At 39.9% G+C, this 20188-nt stretch overlaps 2 protein-coding genes across 2 annotated transcripts in view; one reads left to right on the top strand and one right to left on the bottom strand.

The window, feature by feature from the left end:
• Positions 1 to 10865, top strand: part of PGM5 (phosphoglucomutase 5) — a 68662-nt gene extending 57797 nt beyond the window's left edge. Inside the window, exon 11 of the mRNA XM_059492714.1 lies at positions 9319 to 10865. Coding sequence (XP_059348697.1) covers positions 9319 to 9408 — 90 coding nt within the window. The 3' untranslated portion in view covers positions 9409 to 10865. The remainder of the gene's footprint in view (positions 1 to 9318) is intronic.
• Positions 10866 to 16754: 5889 nt separating this feature from the next.
• Positions 16755 to 19783, bottom strand: TMEM252 (transmembrane protein 252). The gene is made up of 2 exons (XM_059492818.1): positions 19384 to 19783; positions 16755 to 17531 (listed from the first exon to the last, which is right to left on the bottom strand). The coding sequence occupies exons 1-2, from the start codon at positions 19734 to 19736 to the stop codon at positions 17207 to 17209; spliced, it is 678 nt and encodes a 225-aa protein (XP_059348801.1). The 5' UTR covers positions 19737 to 19783; the 3' UTR covers positions 16755 to 17206.
• Positions 19784 to 20188: the final 405 nt, after the last annotated feature.

Here is a 20188-nt window from a genome sequence, read left to right on the forward strand (position 1 = left end):
GCCTTATGCAATTAATAAAATAAATTACACTCCACACTCTTAGGTTCTTCTCAGTAAATGTTCTTTATGCTGTGATATGCAAGAGAGGACTAAGGATATTTCATGGAAAAGAAGTTAAGCATTTGGCTTATTTGGCTTGTAGTAAATCAAAACTCCCTAGTATTAAGTCTCATGTAGTTGTGTCTTCATGACTGGAATGCAAATGCAAATCTACGAAAACATATATGCTGTCAAATGAATTTGAACTCTAAGTAAGTGTTTGATGCTTCACCAGATTCTGACCATAAACTTAGTGAGTTTCTTCTTATGCTGTTCAACGGTCACGTATCAGTCATGAAAAGTGCTTCAGTTGTCACAGAAATGTTGCAGATCTCATGCCTGCAGATATGATCTATTAAATTCTGCTTGCATTTGCTTGAGAGAGGTGCATGAAGTCTTCCAGAATACAGACCATGTCCAGGAAGCAGCAGGAATGGGTCTGCTGCACAAGGCAGTAGGAGCCAGGCATCCTGCTGCACCACAGGCAGCGCCCACCTTGTCCAGGGGACAGTCCTGCAGCAGGAGGGTGAGGAGGACAGGGCAGCTCTGTGGTAGCAAGCTGCCTCAACAAGTGATGGATCAGAGGCAGGGTTCATCTGGGGCAGCAGAAAAGATGGTGCCAGAGACAAAGCTGGAGACAAGGATGAGTAGACCTACTCAGGAGACAGGGTCAAAGTCAAAACTGGAGACAAGATACAGCATATATCCTAGCAGTCTTTCAGGGAAAGAAGCAGCCTGTAGCTTCTCCTGGGCCTGAGGTTCACCCAGGCAGCAGAGGCAGAGATAAGACTGGAGACAGGCACTCCTACGGCTTAGCTCAGGTAGGGACCAACACCCCTGGGACAGGCTGTAATGGGCCTTGGCCAGGGTGCAGGGGAAAGTCCTCAGGGGATCCTAAGCAGGCCAGTAGGGCTTATGACTGTCCTCGAGGATTTCAGAGTTTGGTCTTTTATTCAGCGCACCAAAAGGGTCTGTTTTTCCCAAGGACAGAAAAAAGGTTGGAAGGGATTTCTCTTTCTGTATTGGTAACAAAGCCTGTCAGATCACAGGACTTTTGGCTGTTTAATCAGAATATTCACTAGCGAACAAATAATCCCAGGGGTAGAGACATCATTGCCTTGAAACTTGCTACAGGGACTTTCCTGCATTTATGCAGTGCAGAAAGGCATTTTGATATCCAGACTGCCTCAGGAAATACATGGTATTGTAAACACCCTCCTTATCTCCTGCCATGTGCATAACATCTGGAATAAATATAAGTTTCATCGCAATTAATACAATAAATTCTTTATTTGGTTTCTCATTGCTTAAACTTGCACAGTTCCCACTGCTTGTCTTTCCTTGCCCTGGCTGCATGCTTTGCCAACAACATCAGTGCATTAGAAACAACAGGGTCATAGATTGTATCCGACAGGCAGATGGCAGACTTCAAGACAGTGCATAAATTTTAGGAGATCCTCGTACAAAAATAACTAAATGTTTCATGGGAGAACATTTTATAGTCTTCAGTGAAGTATGTAAAAGAATGTGAATAAAATACTCCTTTTTCAGAAAACAGCATTGCTAGAAAGGGGTGCCATAGATTCCCTGATACTGTAATTCCTTTATTGTTCAGTTTGCTTTAAAGTTCATATTGACATGCACACATCTAAAAGAGGTGTGACAGATTTGTAGTTTCAAGAACTTTGTTGCCTATTTGCTGTCAGTAATAGAAACACAACATATATGTAAGTGGTCAGTTACGAAAAAAGCACTGACATAAAGGAGTATATTAACTATATATGGATACTTTATGTATTACCTTATGATATTTACTAAAGTTGTTACATTTTGAATTATATTTTTCTGTAGCTGAGGAGACAGTTGTATGTGGTTTCTGTATTATTGCACTCTTTCTGAAACAGCTGATCAAGAAAATCTCCCTTCCATACCTTTTATGTCATAAACCAAGACAACATTATTTGATGATTAGCTGCTTAAGTAAATATTCAGACGGTCCTGTTTATTGCACCACGTCTAATCATCCAACTTTACGGTAGTGTTCAAGTTCTTTTTATTTTGCTTCTGTAGTCTTTGACAATGTAGCTTCTGATGGTCAATTTTTCACAGATAAGTAAATGTCTGAACTACATCTTCCAATGTGCATGTTGAGATGTGCATATTATTCTGGAACACTAATTGTGGCAGTTTTTGAGTTGAACTGAACCTTCTTGACCTTTTGTTCTAGTTTATATGTAGGCCAGTATGTGTTGTAAACCATAGGTGTTAATGAATGTAAGAGTCACCCAAATCATATTTTAGTACTATCTTTCATACAATTAATTGCTAGTACTTTCTACCTAGCATAAAGCATTGACAACTTCCTGATTTACAACAAAAGTCTTCAGAGGAAAGTGGTAAAACATGCCAATAATGTATGTTTGAGGTCATGGACAAATGTGAATAGCCATGACTTCTGGCTGTTGAATGATCCATTTAAAGAAATTTGCAGAAGCAGCTTCATGGACACCTGGGAAATAAGGGGTTGCTACATTTTTCTGTTCAGTTCTTTCTGCAAGCCAGTATCTACAGTGAAAATCAGGAGCAATAAAGAAAAATTAACATCATACTCTCTCCAAAGTGTTTCAGAAACAACTCAATGTTTTCAATTCAAACAAATCAAATTCAATTCAAAATATTACTCATTTGAATATTGCATAACTTAGAGTGGTGATGCAATCTAGATCTAAAACAAAGTCTTAAAAACAATGCCCAACACTTTTCTAAAACTGAAATATTCTGCTCTAGAATTAAACATCACTCTATTGGTGTGGCTTGTCACAAGTGATGCCCCTCATCCCTGGGCATTCCTGAGAATAGTACTTTCCAGATAGTTTTTACATAGATTATTTATATTTTAAAATTATTTTATTGTTTTTAACTATTCAGATAGGCATCCAACTAGCATTTCACAAAGCTCAGTTCATTATAACAAACAGGCTTCTCTCTGAAATCTTACATGAATTGGACTTTTATGCATTGGCATGTATGTTTTTCTAAGTGAACAGAGTTATGTTTTCCTAAATTTAATACAGTTATAAAAAGTAGAGAGATGTTCAATGGGCATGAACTACTAAAATAAGACTTTGTTGATCTTTAATCTCATTTATAGCCTTACTTTGTTATGTTACCTCAATATTTGATATTTGTACATCCCCACATGTCTTGTCCTTTTTTTAGCCACGTGGATGTATTATTGAACTTGGATAAGATCCAAACAGGAAGTTTCATATACAAAAGCAAAGAAAGAAATGATCTGCCATGATTGTACTTGTAAATCCAGTGTGTTCTTCAACCACATGTTGTGCTGCTGTTTCAGGGTAACTGTCCTGAAAAGAGTGTCAGTATTCATTAGTCCCCATTATTCTGATAATGACCTAATTAGCTCTGTTTACAGTAATTATAATTTATTATGTGAGTTCTCTCAGCAATAAATAGGTGTTGACAAAGAGTCACAGAATTATAGAATGGTTTGGGTTGGAAGGGACCTTAAAGATCATGTATCTCCAGCCTTCCTGACTAAACCAGATTGCTCAGAGCTCCATCCACACCTGACTTTGAAGTGCCTCAGCAGCCTCGCAGTAAAGAATTTCTTCCTAGTATCTAATCTAAATTGTGCTCTTTCAGTTTTAATCCATTCCCATTTGCTCTGTCACTACATGTAAAAATTTCCTCTCTTTCTTTTAGGCTCCCTTTAGGTGCTGGAAGGCTGCAGTTAGGTCACTCCCAAGCCTTCTGTTTGCCAGGCTGAATGTATTCAGTTCTATCAGCCTTTCCTCATAGGGCAGGTGGTCCATGCCTCTGTTCAGCTTGGTGTCACTCCTTTGGACTTGCTTCACAGGTCCCTGTCCTTCCTGTGCTGGGAGCCCAGGGCTGATGCAGCCCTGCAGGTGGGGTCTCAGCAGAGCAGAGCAGAGGGGCAGAATCCCCTCCCTGCCCTGCTGCCCACCCTGCTCTGGATGCAGCCCAGGACACGTGTGGCTCTCTGGGCTGGCAGTGCCCATGGCTGGGGCATGTCCAGCCTCTCAGCCACCAGCACCCCAATTCCTTCTGGGCAGGGCTGCTGGGATCTGTTCATGCCCAGCCTGTGCTGGTACCAGGGCTGCTCTGACCCATGGGCAGCACCTTGCACTTGGTCTTAAAAATTCCATGAGATTCCCATGGGCCCACTTCTCAAGCTTCTCAAGTCACTGTGGATGGGATGACATCCAGAGTGACATCCAAGTCACTCTGGATGTCATCCCATCCTTCAGGTGTGTCAAGTGCACCACTCAGGGTGGTGTCATCTGCAGATCTGCTAAGCGTACACTTGATCCCTTTGTCCATGTCATTAATGAAGATACTGAATAACACTAGTCCCATTATAGACCCCCAAGGTACACCACTTTTCACTCAAGTCCATTGGGACTCTGAGCCATTGACCACCTGCCTCTGGATGTGACTGTCAAACCAATTCCACTGAACAGTCCACCCACTGAGTCCGTCTCTCTCCAGTCAAGACAGAAGGATGTTGTGGGGCACTGTGCCAAAGGCTTTACACTAAAATAAAGATAAATGACACCTGTAACCTTCTCTTGTCCACTGATGCCATCACTCCATTGTAGAGGGCCACTGGCTTGATCAGGCAGGATCTGCCCTTGGTGCAGTTGTGTTGTCTGTCCTGAATCACCTCCCTGTCCTGCATGTGCACAGCTCTAGGGGCATCTGTTCTGTGATATTCCCAGGCGGGGGTGGGGCTGGCGGGTCAGTATTTCTCAGTATTCCTCCTTTCTACCCTTCTTAAGGGTGGGTACAATATTTTCCCTTTTTCCAGTCACCTGGGACTTGTCCTGACTGCCATGACTTCAAATATCAAGGAGAGTGGCTGTGCAATTACATCAACCAATTCCCTCAGTTGTATGCAGTCTATATTGGGTACTCTTTAAATGGGATGCAGTGAATCACAAATACTGCAGTTACTTTTGCTGTAGACTAGTAAATAATGGACTAGTTAGCTACGGAATCATAAGATTAGCAGTAGCCAAGCAAAGACTTCAGGGCAGGAGTTGCTTCTTTGTGTTTTTATTGGAAAAGGCAAGCCAATTAGAAAGCACAAAAAAAAGGAAAAAAAAGGTTAAAAATACATCTTGATCATCAAAGATTCATTTCATGAATTTCTGAAATGGATTTTGAAAAGTGAGAAGCAGAGAGAAAAACCCTCTGATTTGCAGGTGGATCTTGTTTGGTATATGAAAAATTTTTGTTATATGTGATTGTATATGTGAGTGATTATAGAAAATTATTGTTTATGGTGTGAGATGGTCCAGGGACAGGGAACTGAGATGAACAATCCAGAAGTCCTGGGTTCTATGTCACTTCATTGGGACAAAATGAAAGGAATCTCTATGGTTCTTGCAAGGCACACACAACATTAAGCACAAGTGCAGTTTGCTAGACAATTATTGCCTCTCTGTTTACTTTTGAGGGGTTTTTAGCATTACTCTTTTTAGCTAACATGCAGTACAGTCCATAAAAATTATATGAAATTGTTCTGATTTCATCTGGCTAGAATTAATTTTCTTCTTACTAGGTGTTGCTGTGCTGTTTTGGATTTGGTATGAGAATAATGCTGATAACACGCTGATGTAGTTGCTGCTAAGTAGAAGTTAACCAGTGTCAAGGACTTTTCAGTCTCCTGTGCTCTCTCAGTGAGGACAAGAATCTGGGAGGGACCATAGCTGTGATGGGTGACCTGAACTGGCCAAAGGGATATTCCATACCACAGAACGTCTTGTTTGGTGTATTAACTGTGTGGGAGTTAGCTGTGAGGGGCTGATGGCTGCTCAGGTCAGGCTGATCATCAGTCAGTGGGTGGTGGGTGCTGTATTGTGCATAATTTATGTGAGTTTAGTTGGATTTTATTCCTTACTCTTTTTCCTTTTATTATTAGTTTTGTTATTGTATCTTAGTTTATTTCAGTTATTAAGCTGTGCTTATCTCAGTCCATGGGTTTTACATTTTTCCAATTCGCTACCAGTCTGCCAGGGTCAGGGAAGTGAGCGAACAGCTGTGGGGTCCTTATTTGCTGGCTGGAGTTGAACCATAATAAAAGTTTTGCCTTAACTGTTAAAATTCATAAGATTTTCTTAGAGGACACATGGAATGTGGAGACTTATATCTGTTTGAACACCCTCTTAGATAATGAAGCATGTTTGTGCTATTCAAGTAATTTAGCTTCAGATTCTTCTCAAAGTCACGCTGTAGAGTGAAGAAATTTTAAATCAACTCGGACTGCAAAGGAAATAAATCATGGGACACTAATTATCAAATATTCCATGAATCAAGGAAATTAGTTAATCAAACCTAATTTTCCCTTAAAGCTCTTTGGTTATACTAGAAAAGAACTAATCTTTTGTGAACATAGATGTCTTCATGCTCCACTTGGTTTCCATTTTCTGCCTGTTTATTTCACCTTTCATGCCTGCCCTCCTCTATTGCCAGAGGCAGAACAAGTGGTTTCTTGACCTTTATTGTAATTCTGTTTGAGTTAACAGGCAGACTGTGCACAAGACTAGAGAGGTCAGTTTCCTTTTTTTTCTATGGAAGGTGTTCTTCTCAGCTGAATCAAGTGAACACCACCAGTGCTGTGCATATTACAGAGTCAGTTCAGTTTGTTTCACAATGAGCCTCACCCCTTAGATCCTTATGGCAGGTAGGTGGCTGTAGCATAAACCTTTCCAAAGACTTCTGGGTGTTTTTGGAATGGAAGGCCAAAGCAAGCACACTGTGGCGAGCTTTGTGTTGAGCCCTTATGATAGGATGTATAGGCACAATGCTGAGCTTTTTAACATGCAATCAGGTACATTTCAGCCCTTCCTAACTTTTTGATAAACCTGATGCATCATTGGGAAAAATCTTATCCGCAATCTTGATTAGAAGAGAGGAAATTGTATGGAATTTTCTTGCAAGATCACAGAGAGAAAAATTGCTAACGAGCCAAGAGGAATTTTACATGTCTGACAGCTCTGCTACAGATTATTCCCAAGGAAAAAGCTTTTAATCTGTATGTGCCTGATGTTAGATATCTGCTTGCTTGATTTATTTTCTCGTAATCATTCCTTCCTCCTAGCTAATTTTTTAGAGATATAACTTCTACCTATGATTACTAAAGCAAGATCTGATTAAGTCAGTTCTGTTAATTTTCAATTCTTACATTTTATCTAAAGGGTAACATGCCATATGTCCCAAAAAGTTGCCAAGAGATAAATGGGCTGTTTAACATCCAGAGTAATTTCAACTGTCACTTAGAATTGAAATGTCAATAGTAAAGTTTTACAGTTTCTCAAGTAGACAGAACCAATAAAAAATACTTTTAAAAAAGATCTCCTTGAGATATAGAAGTCTTTCTAGAGGAATATTAGTGATAAATGATTGTTGGCTGAGATTTATCACTTGCAGCTGTAATGTAAACTATTCATGACAGATGTAAAGGAATTTTTAAAAGACATATGTAGTACTAGTTTCTTGTTATTCTCTCCTGTTCTTGCTATTCCATATATTATGCACTTTTGCCTTTTTTACATATTGTAGGTGAAGAAAGTATAAAAATTAAATTGAAGTGTAGAAAGACAGAATTAAAAAAGAACTTTCTCTGTTGAAAAACATGATTGCAACAAGCAGAATACTTAGTAGTAATTGGAATCATTTGGCAGGCTAAATTGTTTTTGTAAATGAGTGTCACATAAACTCATTTGATTCTGTGTTTTGTTCCAGCATTGTGTAAAGTGTTGAATGTGGATTTTTTTTTTAAATTCAGAGTGCATTTCTTGCCTAAAAAAGCAGGATCCAGTAAAGCGGGTCAGGACAGTTCCTTTTTTATTTTTCTTGTACTTTTTAGATTAAATAAGGAAGAGGTTTCTTAGGGGAGTGCTGGAGAACTTCAAATGCTTTAGTCTCATCCAGACCTTATAAATTGGCACATTTTAATATTTACTTTTGCAGCATTTGCTCACAGATACGAGTTTGTGCTCGACATATTAATCTTCTCTAAGTATGTTTGACTTTAATAGACTTGTGTTCTGCTTCAGTGATTATTCAGAAGACAGATATCTACAAATATGGAGCTTTTTTAACAATAACATGTCAGACTGCTCACACTTGTGCATAACTGAGCTTAATCATAAACTCACTTGACACCAATGGCATTCATGGTGTTATTCCATGACTCTGCTTGCACGGTTAGTCTCTTCACTCTTTTTGATTTAACTGTCTGACTGTTTGCATAAGTAAAGAAACACCTCCTCCTGTCAGAAACTGTCAGGTGGCTGAAATAGATTCAAAATATTGATTATACAGGCTTATAAAAGAAGATATCTCTAAATTTCAGCTCTCCAGAATTACTGTTCTGTTTCATTTGATTCTCAAACCTAATGTATGTGAAGCTGGAATTAGTTTATTTGAAAGGGACAGCTGTAGAAAATCTCTAAGGATCAAAGAATTAGTTTGGTAACCAAATATATGAATCTCTGAAAGGAAAATTTTCACACAAAACTCAGTTCTGCCATTTTGTCTTTGTGAATCATTTAACTAACTGAAAGACTATCCAATTGCCATTTAAAAAGTTGTGTTTTGCTTGATTTTCATGTGGTACTATCATAGCTGTCATCTGTACTCACCCATTCAAGCCTATAAATGGCTGTTTAATAAGGTCTGTAGCCCAAAACTTGACAGTTCATGCTGTTCTTTTGGAATTTATCCTGTTAATACAGTTACATGTGGTATTAGTCAAAATACACTTCTGTGAATTCTATTAAGGTAGTTAGTTGTTACAGTCCCTTCTGACCCAAAGCTTCACATATTAAGTGTATTTAGAGAAAGAAGAAAATATCATCTGTTTGATTTCCCCTCATCAGAATAGAAGCTGGTCTACCTCTGTTATTTCTGGGCTGCTTTGTACTGCAGATTTCAAAGAACTCCACAATTCCTGTTTCACAGAGAGTGATCAGTACAGTGTATATTTACTGTTTCTCTTTTCTGCATAGCTTAGATATACTCAATGTAACACTTCACAAAACATATGCTAAGCATGATACTTCATTGTGTCAAGTATAACAGCAATAGACACCATAGCTGTGTCAGTTTTTGATATTCTTATTTACTATTATTATTGTATAATTGTGCAGTTAAAAGAAGGATTTATAAATGTAAGATGTTTTTTGATATTTCTGCTTTATGTAATTCAATGTATTTCTTAATCTTTAGGCCGTCCTGAGTCCTCTTATTGCAATTGCACTGAAAATATCTCAGATTCATGAGAGGACAGGACGAAAGGGACCCACTGTCATCACCTGAAGCCACGGAAGATTGTTAAACCAGGGCCAAAAGAGGAACAGCAAGGAAGAGACAGAACCTTGTTAAAACTTGTTAGCCATTTGTGCCTTGTATGATTTTAAAAGTTAGGTGGGAAGAAAAATTCAATATAACATTAAGCATAATCATTTGCATTGATCTCCAAATGCAATAGTGTATTGACTTGTTTTACCTGCAGTATCATAATTTCTGAAAACAGTATAACCAAAGAAGGAGGCCTTAACATTCAAATGTTGTCAGTAATGTAGCCAAAAATGACAACTTCTTGGTGTTGAATGCTATGATAAAAGTTGGAGAAATTTCAGTAAGGGAGAGAGAGGGAGGAATTGCAAAGCAAAGACATGTTTGGTGAGTGTTGTTTGGGATTCTTGTCATGTTCTGGTAAGTTTCTGAAGAGGTGTACAGAGCATGTCTGAGTCATAGGGCCGTGTACTAAGCTTTGCACGGGGTGTATTTCCTCCCCTGGCTCCATGCCTCCTCTCAGGCCTCTCCTGTTGCTCACAGATGCACACTGACAGCAGTGTTGTATACACACTTACACTTGCTCCAAAAGATGGGGTTATTCCATACTTTTTTACCCCTGCTTTTAAAACATATCAATGTGACTTGTGCCTTTAGATTTTCCTTTTTTTTTGACTCTTTGGTTGTTTTCCTCCAGAAGGAGGCCTTTGTTCTGTAAAGCTGATTTTGTCCTTCCAGCAATATGTCGGGTATGGAATCTGACTGTCTTCCATAATATTCCTCATGTCAGGAGATGATACTGGTGCTTACTGTGTTTGAAAGATAATCTCTGCAAGTTCAGCAATTGTTTAGGAGTTACGGAAGATTTTTTAAGTCTTCTGAATATTCATGCTCCACTTGCCACAAAGCAAGTGAGTGAGAGGGAATTGAACCCTAATCAATTGAATAGAAATACTAGTCTGACTCACCCTCTGGACATGGTTTCTATTAGATTCTTGGTAACAGTGGATCATGCAATAAAAGTTTGGGGAGTAAAAGAGATGTTCCCGGCATAGATCTGAGAAGGCTGTTGGGGATATGGACATCAGCATTTTTCTGCCTGTGAAATGATACAGTAGTTCTAGCTACAATACTGTGCTCTGAAAAAGAACACAAACACTTTATGCATGTAATTTGCTTGAAAGCTTTGCTTCCTTGGAAGTGGTATGATCACTTGTATCATTCGTCAAGATGGCTTTGTGCAGCTTGCCTCTTTGCAGTGTATTTCAATTCATTGTGGTTGTCAAACTTTAGTACAACTTATATAATATTGCAGCAAAGGAAATTGTTTAAATTTCTTTGAACACTTCTGTCAGAAAATGGCTATAACACTTAGTGTACAATAAAGAGTAATGCTGTATGTCTGTCTTAATACATAATTGTGGACAAGACACCCTGCACTTTCAAGCATCCTAATAAAGTCGCCTTTATTACAATTACATTATTACTTAATTGGTTCTAAACAAATGAGGTATGTTCTCACTTGGTGTCCTACCTTGCCCTTAAATGTTCCCACAAACCAAAAGAGATTTTAAGACTTTAGCTCTTTTTACAAAGATTTTTCTTTTATATGATCATGACCAAGACATTTTCACACAGTTTGGACATCTACTTTATAATGTAAGAGCACTCATCTTCACAAAAACCTTGTTTATATAATGTTTTATGTTTATATTTATATATATTTATTTATTAATTTATAATTTCATTTATATATATTTTTTTAATTCAGCTTCTCTAGGTGCAGGATAATAATCTTTTAAATAGTAGATCACACATGGTCAAGCATAGATACATTCTGAATTGTGACAGTTCAAATTATTGGGGGGTGTGAGGGAACATTCTGTAAGTCAGTCCACTAAAATTTCTAAAATCTCGTACACATTCTCTGACAATGAAATTATTTTTGAACTAGCTGTTTATACTATGGAGTATCCCATTTGCCAAGCTTTTCTGAAATGAGAATGCAGTTTGAAAAGTAAAATATATTGCAGCCACGTGTCTTTCAGGATGCAGTGGGAAGACTCAAGAACAGATGAAGACTGAAGAAACATACTTGTGCTTTTATCAGAAAGCTGTCACTAGAGCTGCAGTAGATGGCAGTCTACTTTCATGAAGGCAGTCATCATAAACCAAGGGGCATGTTTTAAAATCTCTGTATTGACTTTGTCCTGGGCTGGAGAAACATTAGTTGTGCCTGTGTATGGAAATGGAAAAAGGGCTGTTTCAGAAAAGGGTTGTTTGAGTCTGGTTTTAAATAGCTGTCGAACAACAGACTTGCAGAAGTAGCCTACCCTGAAATCGCCATCCCTTTTTTTATGGTGATGGGTGATACTGATAAAATGTTACTGGTATTTTCTCTGCAAGAAGGTGAATAAAACTTTGTAAGGGTCAAGCACAACTTTTTATATCTGAAGTATGTGGGAGAAGACTGTAGCCACATGGAGTATGCTGCATTTCCTGAGGTCTTTTAATTATTAACATGATAGAGGAATGTGTGGAAAAAAGCAAGTTGTATGAACTTACAAAAATATGCAGATCTCCTAAAACCAGACCATACATTTAGCAGAAGGAAAACTATTATTAATGCTGTTCATCTTACCACAATGTCTAGGCACTGTGACAGAGACCCACATCCTTTTGTGCTATTGTTTAATGAGCAGCTTCCTCAAGTCTGGAAGTTGCAAGATTCCTGTATTATTCAGCTGTGATTGCAGTAACATTTATTTGGATCATTCTGTTTCCTAAACCCTCATATTTTCTATGTGTTCAGAGACAATTTGGAAGGTGATATACTACTCACCTGAACCAGAGGATCAGGGAATCCTCAAGGTTGGAAGGTGCCATCAGGACTAAAATCACCTATGTCCCAGCTCACAGCAGGTGAGGAGGTAGAGGAGGCTGCCCAGCGCCATGTGTAGTTGGCTTTAGTTATCTCCAAGGGCTGAGATGCCAGAACTTCTGTGGGCAACATGTACAAGTGATTGACTGGTCCCATAGTGGAAAAAAAAAAAAAAAAGCCAAAACCAAAAACTGAATAGCAAAACCTTCTGGAGTGTTCAGATGGAATTTCATGTCATCCAGTTTGTGCCCATTGCCTCTGGTGTTGTCACTGAGAGGAGCCTAGCTCCGTACATTTCTTTTTTTTCCCACCGAGTATTTCTAGAAATCAGTAAGATCCTTCAAGAGCCTTCTCCAGACCAAACACTCCAGGCTCTCTCAGTGTATCATCATATGACAAAATTTCCAGTCCCTTTATGGTCCTTTGCTGGAAGTACTCTGGAATGTCCATGTCTGTTTTGTGCTGGGGAAACTCAGACCTGAACCCAGCACTCCAGATGTATCTTAACTCTACCAGTGCTGAGCAGAGGGAAAGGATCACCTTCTTCCAGCCAGCTGCTGCTGCTGTTTTTCCTGATGCAGCTCAGGATGTCAATTGCTGTCTTTGCTGTGCAGGTGAGTTGTTGGTGAGTTGACAACTTTTTGTTAAGCACGTGACCCCCCAATCCGTCTCTGTGTGGCTCTTTTCCAGCCCACTGGCCCCAGCATGTATTGCTGTCTTCTGGGTTGGTTCCTCCTCAAGGGCAGGACTTCCCTTTGTTAGTGTTCAATTAGAAGGTCGTCAAGTTGGTTAAGCAAAATTTACCTTTCATAAATCCTTCCTGATCCTATCTTGTCCTTGGCAAGGGTTTCCATCATTGGCTATTCCATCACCTCCCCAGGAACTAAAGTGAGGCTGACCAGCCTATAATTCCCCGGATCCTCCTTCTTTCAGGGACAGCAGTGATATTTGCTCTCTTACCTCAGGGACTACTTCTGGTCACCCACAACCTTTCAAAGGCAATAGAGGGTAGCTTGCAATAGCATGATGTAGCTTCTTGAGCTCTGTGCATGTCATCCTAAGTCATTCCATGGATGTGTGTGTGTCCCGTTTTTTCAAGTACTTGCTGGCCTTTTCTTGCTCCATCCAAGGTAAGTCTTCCTCCCTGCATATTTTTCCTGTAGTCACAAAGGCCTAAAATTCCTGAAGACTGCTTTTACCAGTAAAAATGGACACAAAGAAGGCACTGAGCACCTCAGCCTTTTCTATGTCCTCTTCCAACTCACATGGCTGTAGAAACTTTCCCCATTAACCTTCACATTTCCCGTCTGTTCTGGTTTCAGCCCATACAGAGTTATTTTTGCATTTGCTGGGATGGAGGTACGGGAAGGTCAAGGAGGCTGGAGCCATATGGATGTGTACATGTGATTTATTCTATACTAGTCATGTCATCGCTGTAGGGCATGGCTTTGGGGTAGAAGAAAAGGCAGAGTGGAAGGACAGACATTTTTGTTCCCTCTTTACCTGTGAAAGCAAAGTGCTGAGCAGAGTGGTGCAGTCTGCGTGAAGCTATGCAGACTGGATTGGGAGATTTGTCCATCATTGTTTTCCACTGTCTCAGATGTGGGACAAGAACCCCACACTGGCTGTGGTAATGTCCACTCTTTTCTCCTTTGTCTCTGGAAAAGCCGTGTTTCCACCAGGGATGCAGTAACACCGGCCATTTTTCTCCTTTGTCTCAGGAAAAGCTGCGTGTCACGGGCCATGGTAACAACAGGATAGATGGACTTCCATAAGCATTTTTGGGGTGTAATCATCCTCGTTTATGTATTGTTCTTATTAGTATTGTTGCTGTTACTGATTGTTTTCCTTATCTTATTATTTTTCCAGTAAATTGTTGTCTCAACCCATAATCTCTCCCTTTTTGTCCCTTTCTCACTGGAGGAAGTCAGGGGAAGGGAAGTGGCTGTTTGGACCTTAATTTCCAGCTGATCTTAAACCACAGCATCACCTCATTCAGCTCCAGGTGGGCTTTGGCTTTCCTCATCCCTGCATGATTGTACAGTGCTCTGCATTCCTCCTAATTCAGCTGTCCCCACTTTCACTTACCATACGTTTCCTGTTTATATCCGAGCTTAGTCAGGAGCTCTCTGACCATTCATGTAGGCCTTTTGCTGCCTTTGTTTGATCTCTGCATATCAGATTGAACGATTCCTGAGCTTAAAGGAGGCGATCTTTGAAAATTAAACAGTTGTCCTGGACTCATCTTTTCTCCAGGGCCAGAACCCATGTGATTCTTCCAAGCAACTCTAAAGATGTTAAAGTCTGCTCTGTAAACTTCAGTTCCACTCTTTGGTATTCTCCCTCCTCTCAAATTTCTGAATTCTCCATCTCATGATGTCTCATGATCCCTGCAGAAAAAACCTCCACATGCCCACACATTTCTTCTGGTGTTGCGAGTGCCAAGATTGGCTTCTCAGTCACCAGTGTCAGGAAGCTGTTTGTCAATGCACTGAATCTGTTGTGTTCTGAAGCTTTAGTTTGACCAGTTCATATCCTTCAGCCCAAAGAAAATTTATTTTAATGTGAAATTTCCAGCTGCTATTCTTGGCAAAGATAAATTCACGCTATTAAATACAATCAAAATCAAAGTGTTTAAAGCCTTTTGCTGCCTTAAGATTGTTGACATTTTTTGAGCTCTTTGCCCATGGCATTTTGCATTGAGTTTATAATCATCAGCTGAAAAGAGAAACTTAAAACCAGATTGTATCAAAATATTATGTATTAATGTGAATGTTCTCCCTATGTCAGTAACATTTTGTGTCAAATACTTTATTGCATACTGCAGGTTGAAGATGCATTTATCCTCAGTTTCACATTTGTAGATCCATTATGACCTCACAACATCTGAAAGTGGCTGGCACTAAAAAGGGGCACTGCAGGACTCTTGTGGAATTGGGAGAAAGGAAAGAAATTCCACATGTATTCATAAATACATGTGAACATGCTCTGAATGTGTTTCCAATAGCAAACCACTCCAAGAGCAAACTTCAGTGATACTCCTGCCATTCTTGCTCTTAGTATGACCCAGAACTGTAGTCCCAGCCATTTTCCACTCTCTCAGTCTTGCTTTAATACCACCTAGTGTAAAACTTAGATTTCCATGGGGGTGGGGGGAAGCTAAACATGCAGAGGACAAGGATTTTGCTGTGGGATGTCTCCTGGTTAATCAGTCTTACCTGCTGTGATTGATGCCTGCACTAATATTTGCATGATGCTGGCTGCCTTCAGAATGTGGTACTCTGGAGAAAAGAAGCCGGAGATTTTGCAGGATGGATGTGGTAATGCTAGGAGGTAAAGCCGTAATAAGGTCACTCAAGCAGATCCTCTCTTTAACTGTTTTGGAAATAACGTGTTGTGTTCCTCTGATTTTTATTGTTCTCTGTGGTGTGCTGCTTCTCAGTCACTTTGAAAGATATATCTTCTGTCTCTTTCAGGGACTCTTTTTTGTTCCCTCTGGGTACTTTTCTACATTTTTCATCCCAAACTTGTCCTGAAAGGATTTTTCACCTCTGTAGCTTGTCCAACCCTTTTTATTCTTCTTTCCTTTCTACTTACAACAACTGAAGAACTGTGTGTTCTTTCCATAAAGGATGAAATTCTTTGAAAGACAAAACTGATGCAGCTGTCAGTTCCCTGGCCTTAGCCATGGCTACCACACATGTACAGCTGTAATGCTTAACTTGTAGTCTTACAATATGTGAATATCTGGAAAGTGTGATAGCTTTTCTGTCTCACTGTAACAAAACCAGGAACAGGTTGCCCAGAGAGGTGATTCATGTCCCATTCCTGGAAAAATTCAAGGTCAGGTTGGACAGTGCTCTGACCAACCTGATCTAATTGAAGATGTATCTGCTCGTTGCAGGGGCTTGGACTAAATGATCTTCTCCAATACAAACCTTCCAACCCAGAAAGAAAAATTCCATCCAAAATAAATATTACAAGTTCAAATCTGAGTGAACCCTCATGAAATTTTTCTTGCCATCTGGAATTACAGATGACAGTGGCCTGAATGCAAATTTGCCTCAGTGATTTTGGGGGAGGAAGGATCCATGTAACGGAAGAAGGATGAGTCCAAACCTGTCCTTTTTCTGGTGTTTGTTGTGTAATTATGAAGCCACTTGTGTCAGAAACAGCATGCAGGATACAGGGTCGCTTTTTCAGTTCCCACAGTCTTGTGTAAGCTGTGACAGAAGCAACTGCTCTTAGAATTGGCTCAGAAGTATCAGAGATGGTTTTTCCTCCTGAAATTGATAGTTCCCTCTGAGGAGATGTAAGCATAACCAAAGCTCTCTGTTTGGCTGCTAGGTGGTGTATTTTATTGTGCCCTTATCGTGAATCATAGGCACCTTGTATCATATAAACAAACTCAAGGCATTTGTTTTAAATACAAAATTTATTAATTAATTCACTAGTAAAATAGCAGTTCTTTTCACCCCTCACATAAAACAACTTGAAAGGCATACAATACAAAAATAATCTGTTGCAACAAATAATCTACAAATCTCAACCAAAAGCTAAGTTAATAGGTTTCTCAAGTCAGTTAATGTCTCAAAACCAAAAATGAGAGCTTTCTTCTGAAACTCCTTATGAAGCACAAGTCAAGACTGATAATGCCATGCTGCTTCATTTATCTTGCAGTGTAAGAAACTCCTATTGCCAGAGATGGTGACTTCTATTAAACACAGCCTGAGCATTTCTATCTCTCTGGAGATTTATTCTAATTTGAAATACTGAGCACTTTTACATATCCCCTCCAACTCCACTCTAAGTCACAAATGATGAATGTTTTTTCTGTGCAATTTCACCTTAAGTAGTGTTACTATTAGATCACTGACACAAGTCTTCTTCCAGTTTTCCCTGCTTCGCAGATGCAGGATTTTACTGGCTGCCAGTCTCTCATGTTTTGACAGGTGTTGCTCTTCCTGAGGTCATCTGGAAATCTGTATCCTGTTGGCAACTGATTTCTTGCGTGAATATATGAAACCCCCTTCCGGGATTTGGGTCTTGGCCAGCTGTTTGCTGTTGCTCCAGAGATAATGCGTATGGTGGTGGTTGTTCCTGCTCATTTGTTTCACTGACAAACTCTACAGTGCTTTCACTGTATGGAGGCGGAGGAATATTGATGAATTCTTGCTGTTTTATTGTGGAGGCAACTGACAGTGGGGAGACCATTTTTTCAGGATCTATGCTGTCTTCATAAGAGGGAGGATAGAAGTCAGGCCTAAAATAAGCAAGCCAAAAAGAAACACATTATGGTGAAGTGTGATTTATCTCACAGAGCTTGGTTAGATGCTTTGTCTGTTATGTTTCCAAAATTTAGATGAGGCTTTAACAGTAAACAGATATCTAAGTGTGTTTAAAGAATGAAATACATTAATATAAAATGTAGGCATAACTGGTATAATTTGCCTCACCTTTGTACAAAATGTTTTATTAAAACACAGCACTCTAAAAAGACAAGCCTTCCCCGTGAAAATTCCCAACCGTGGCATACAAACGCTCATGCTTGTGAGTATTTTAACAAGTGAGAGAAAAGTTTAATTTGGAAGAAGAATGAGATCAGTGTTCAAAGTTATTTATTATTGCAATAACCATTGTTTTCCACAGTTTAAAAATAAATTTGGTACGTTTCTGCTTATCTAACCAAAATTTACTGAATGTTGCTTTTATAGTGCCTTTAGAGCACCCATTCTCAGTGTTTCTAGTACGGTTTCCACAACAGTCCAGGGAAAGAAATTTGTATCCAGTGACATGTTAAAGACTCTTGCCAGGTCTAGTGCAGTTTAAGAAACTGTCTCTCTCAAAGCATCAGACTTTGTAAAGGACAAAGTTATAGGGTCACAGAATGATTTGGGAAGGGACCTTAATGATCATTCAGTTTCTGCCATGGGCAAGGTCACCTTCCACTAGACCAGACTGTCCATCCAGCCTTGCCTTGAGTGCTTCCAGGGATGGGGCAGCCACAGCTTCTCTGGGCAACCTGCTCCAGTGCCTCACCACCCTCACAGTAAAGCATTTTCCCCCAATATCTAATATAAACATATCCTTTCTCCATTTGAAACCATTCCCCTTGTACTGTCACTACACATTCTTTTTGGAAGTCCCTGTCCATCTTTCCTGTAAGTTCCCTTCATGTACATAGGGTGCTGTAGACTCACTGGAACCTTCTTGGGGCTGAATAATTCCAGATATCTCAGCCTGTCATCACAGGAGAAGCATTCCATTCCTCTGATCATCTTCATGGTGCTCTTCTGGACCCATTGTAGCAGGTCCATGCCCTTTCTGTGCCAAGGATGCCAGATCTGGATGAGATGCTCCAGGTGGGGACACACAAAGACACAGCCAAGGAGGAGAATCCCCTCCCTTGACCTGTTGGTCACCCTTCTTTGGATGCAGCCCAGGACACATTTGGCTTTCTGGGCTGCAGGTGCACATTGCTGGGTCACAGTGACCTACTTCATCAACAAAACCCCCCCAGGTTCTTCTCCCAGGACTGCTCTCAAACCATTCTCTGCCCAGCTTGTGTTTGTGCTTCAATTTGCACCAACCCAGATGCAGAACCTTGCGCTTAGCCTGAAGGTTCTTAGCCTTAGGTTGAATTTCCTGAGATTTTTAAATTGGGGGAACAATCAGACAATAAAATTTAAGCAGGAGCCATATAATGAATGAGCAAAGGCCCCCAGCATAACTCAGCTTCTCTCTACATGAGTGCCCACCCCGCAACAGCATCCTAAATTGTCTGCTGAGATGGAACTCAGTATGCTCCTGTGTGAATTTGGAATAGCTGCACCTGCTGCCTCCATGCATGGCTTTGGAAGCTTTGGGAAGTCTGAAATTTTCTCTGTTTAAGGTAGTATACCTTACCTTAGGTATTGTTTTCATGAATGGCTGTTTGCACATTGCTGCTTGCTCTAGCAAATAAAATTTCTGACTACAGTTCTCTCCGCAGAAAAATAATAAAATAGCTACAGGATTTGCATTTTGTAAAAACCTTGCATTGCTTCTTTCTTTTCACAAAGACTGTATGTTTAAAAAATAGCATCCCTCCCTCCCAATTAATCTGCAACACATACCTGTCTATGGTGCAGACATGTGGTTCTCTGTGGCTGGGACTTTGAATGAAGATGCCAAGGGCCCTGTATTTCAGGACTTCATGGAAAGTGCTCCAAAAAATGCCAGTAACAAGGAGACAGAGCCCCAAAGCTAACAGGCAATAAAGCACTAGCTTGTTGTTCCCACATCTGCACATGGATGAATTCATGGACATGCAAAGTACTCCCAGGCAAATAGTGGAGAAACTGAGTAAGAGCATAAAAAGATGAATGAAAGTAAAGAGACCTTTAGGCATCCTCCACAGAAGACACAGCACTTTGTTCCTGTCTGCTGTTTGTTTGCTGGCTCTCTCTGCTGTACTTCTCATATTCATGTATGGGTACTTTATATGCTACAACCGCCCTGTAGAACAATTAAGAGAAGCAGGCAGTTTTAACCTACTCATTAACTCTTTGAAGACTTATAAACTCTTTTGAGATTAATTTGTAACCTTCTACCTACTTTAGGAAGGAAGCAGAAACTTCCTGAACCATCCCTTTGCTGCTGTAATCTCTGGAGTGTAAACTTGGACTGCTCCCTTCATTGCATGATTTGCAGTGGTTTATACACTTCACTGCTAATGAATGAGACCCATATTTGTTAAATTTGACTTACTTGACTTTAAAAGAAGACCAAACAGCAACCAGCAAAGATGGTCTTCATAAATCCCCATTAAAATTTGGAGGGAAAATATGCTTCATATAAATGCAGACATTGACATGGGAGGGGAATGGGCATCAGTAAAAACTGCTGTTCTCTGAGGGGCGATGTCATCTCACCTTTTCT

The sequence above is a fragment of the Ammospiza nelsoni genome, chromosome Z (assembly GCF_027579445.1).
Source record: "Ammospiza nelsoni isolate bAmmNel1 chromosome Z, bAmmNel1.pri, whole genome shotgun sequence".
Classification (NCBI taxonomy): domain Eukaryota; kingdom Metazoa; phylum Chordata; class Aves; order Passeriformes; family Passerellidae; genus Ammospiza; species Ammospiza nelsoni.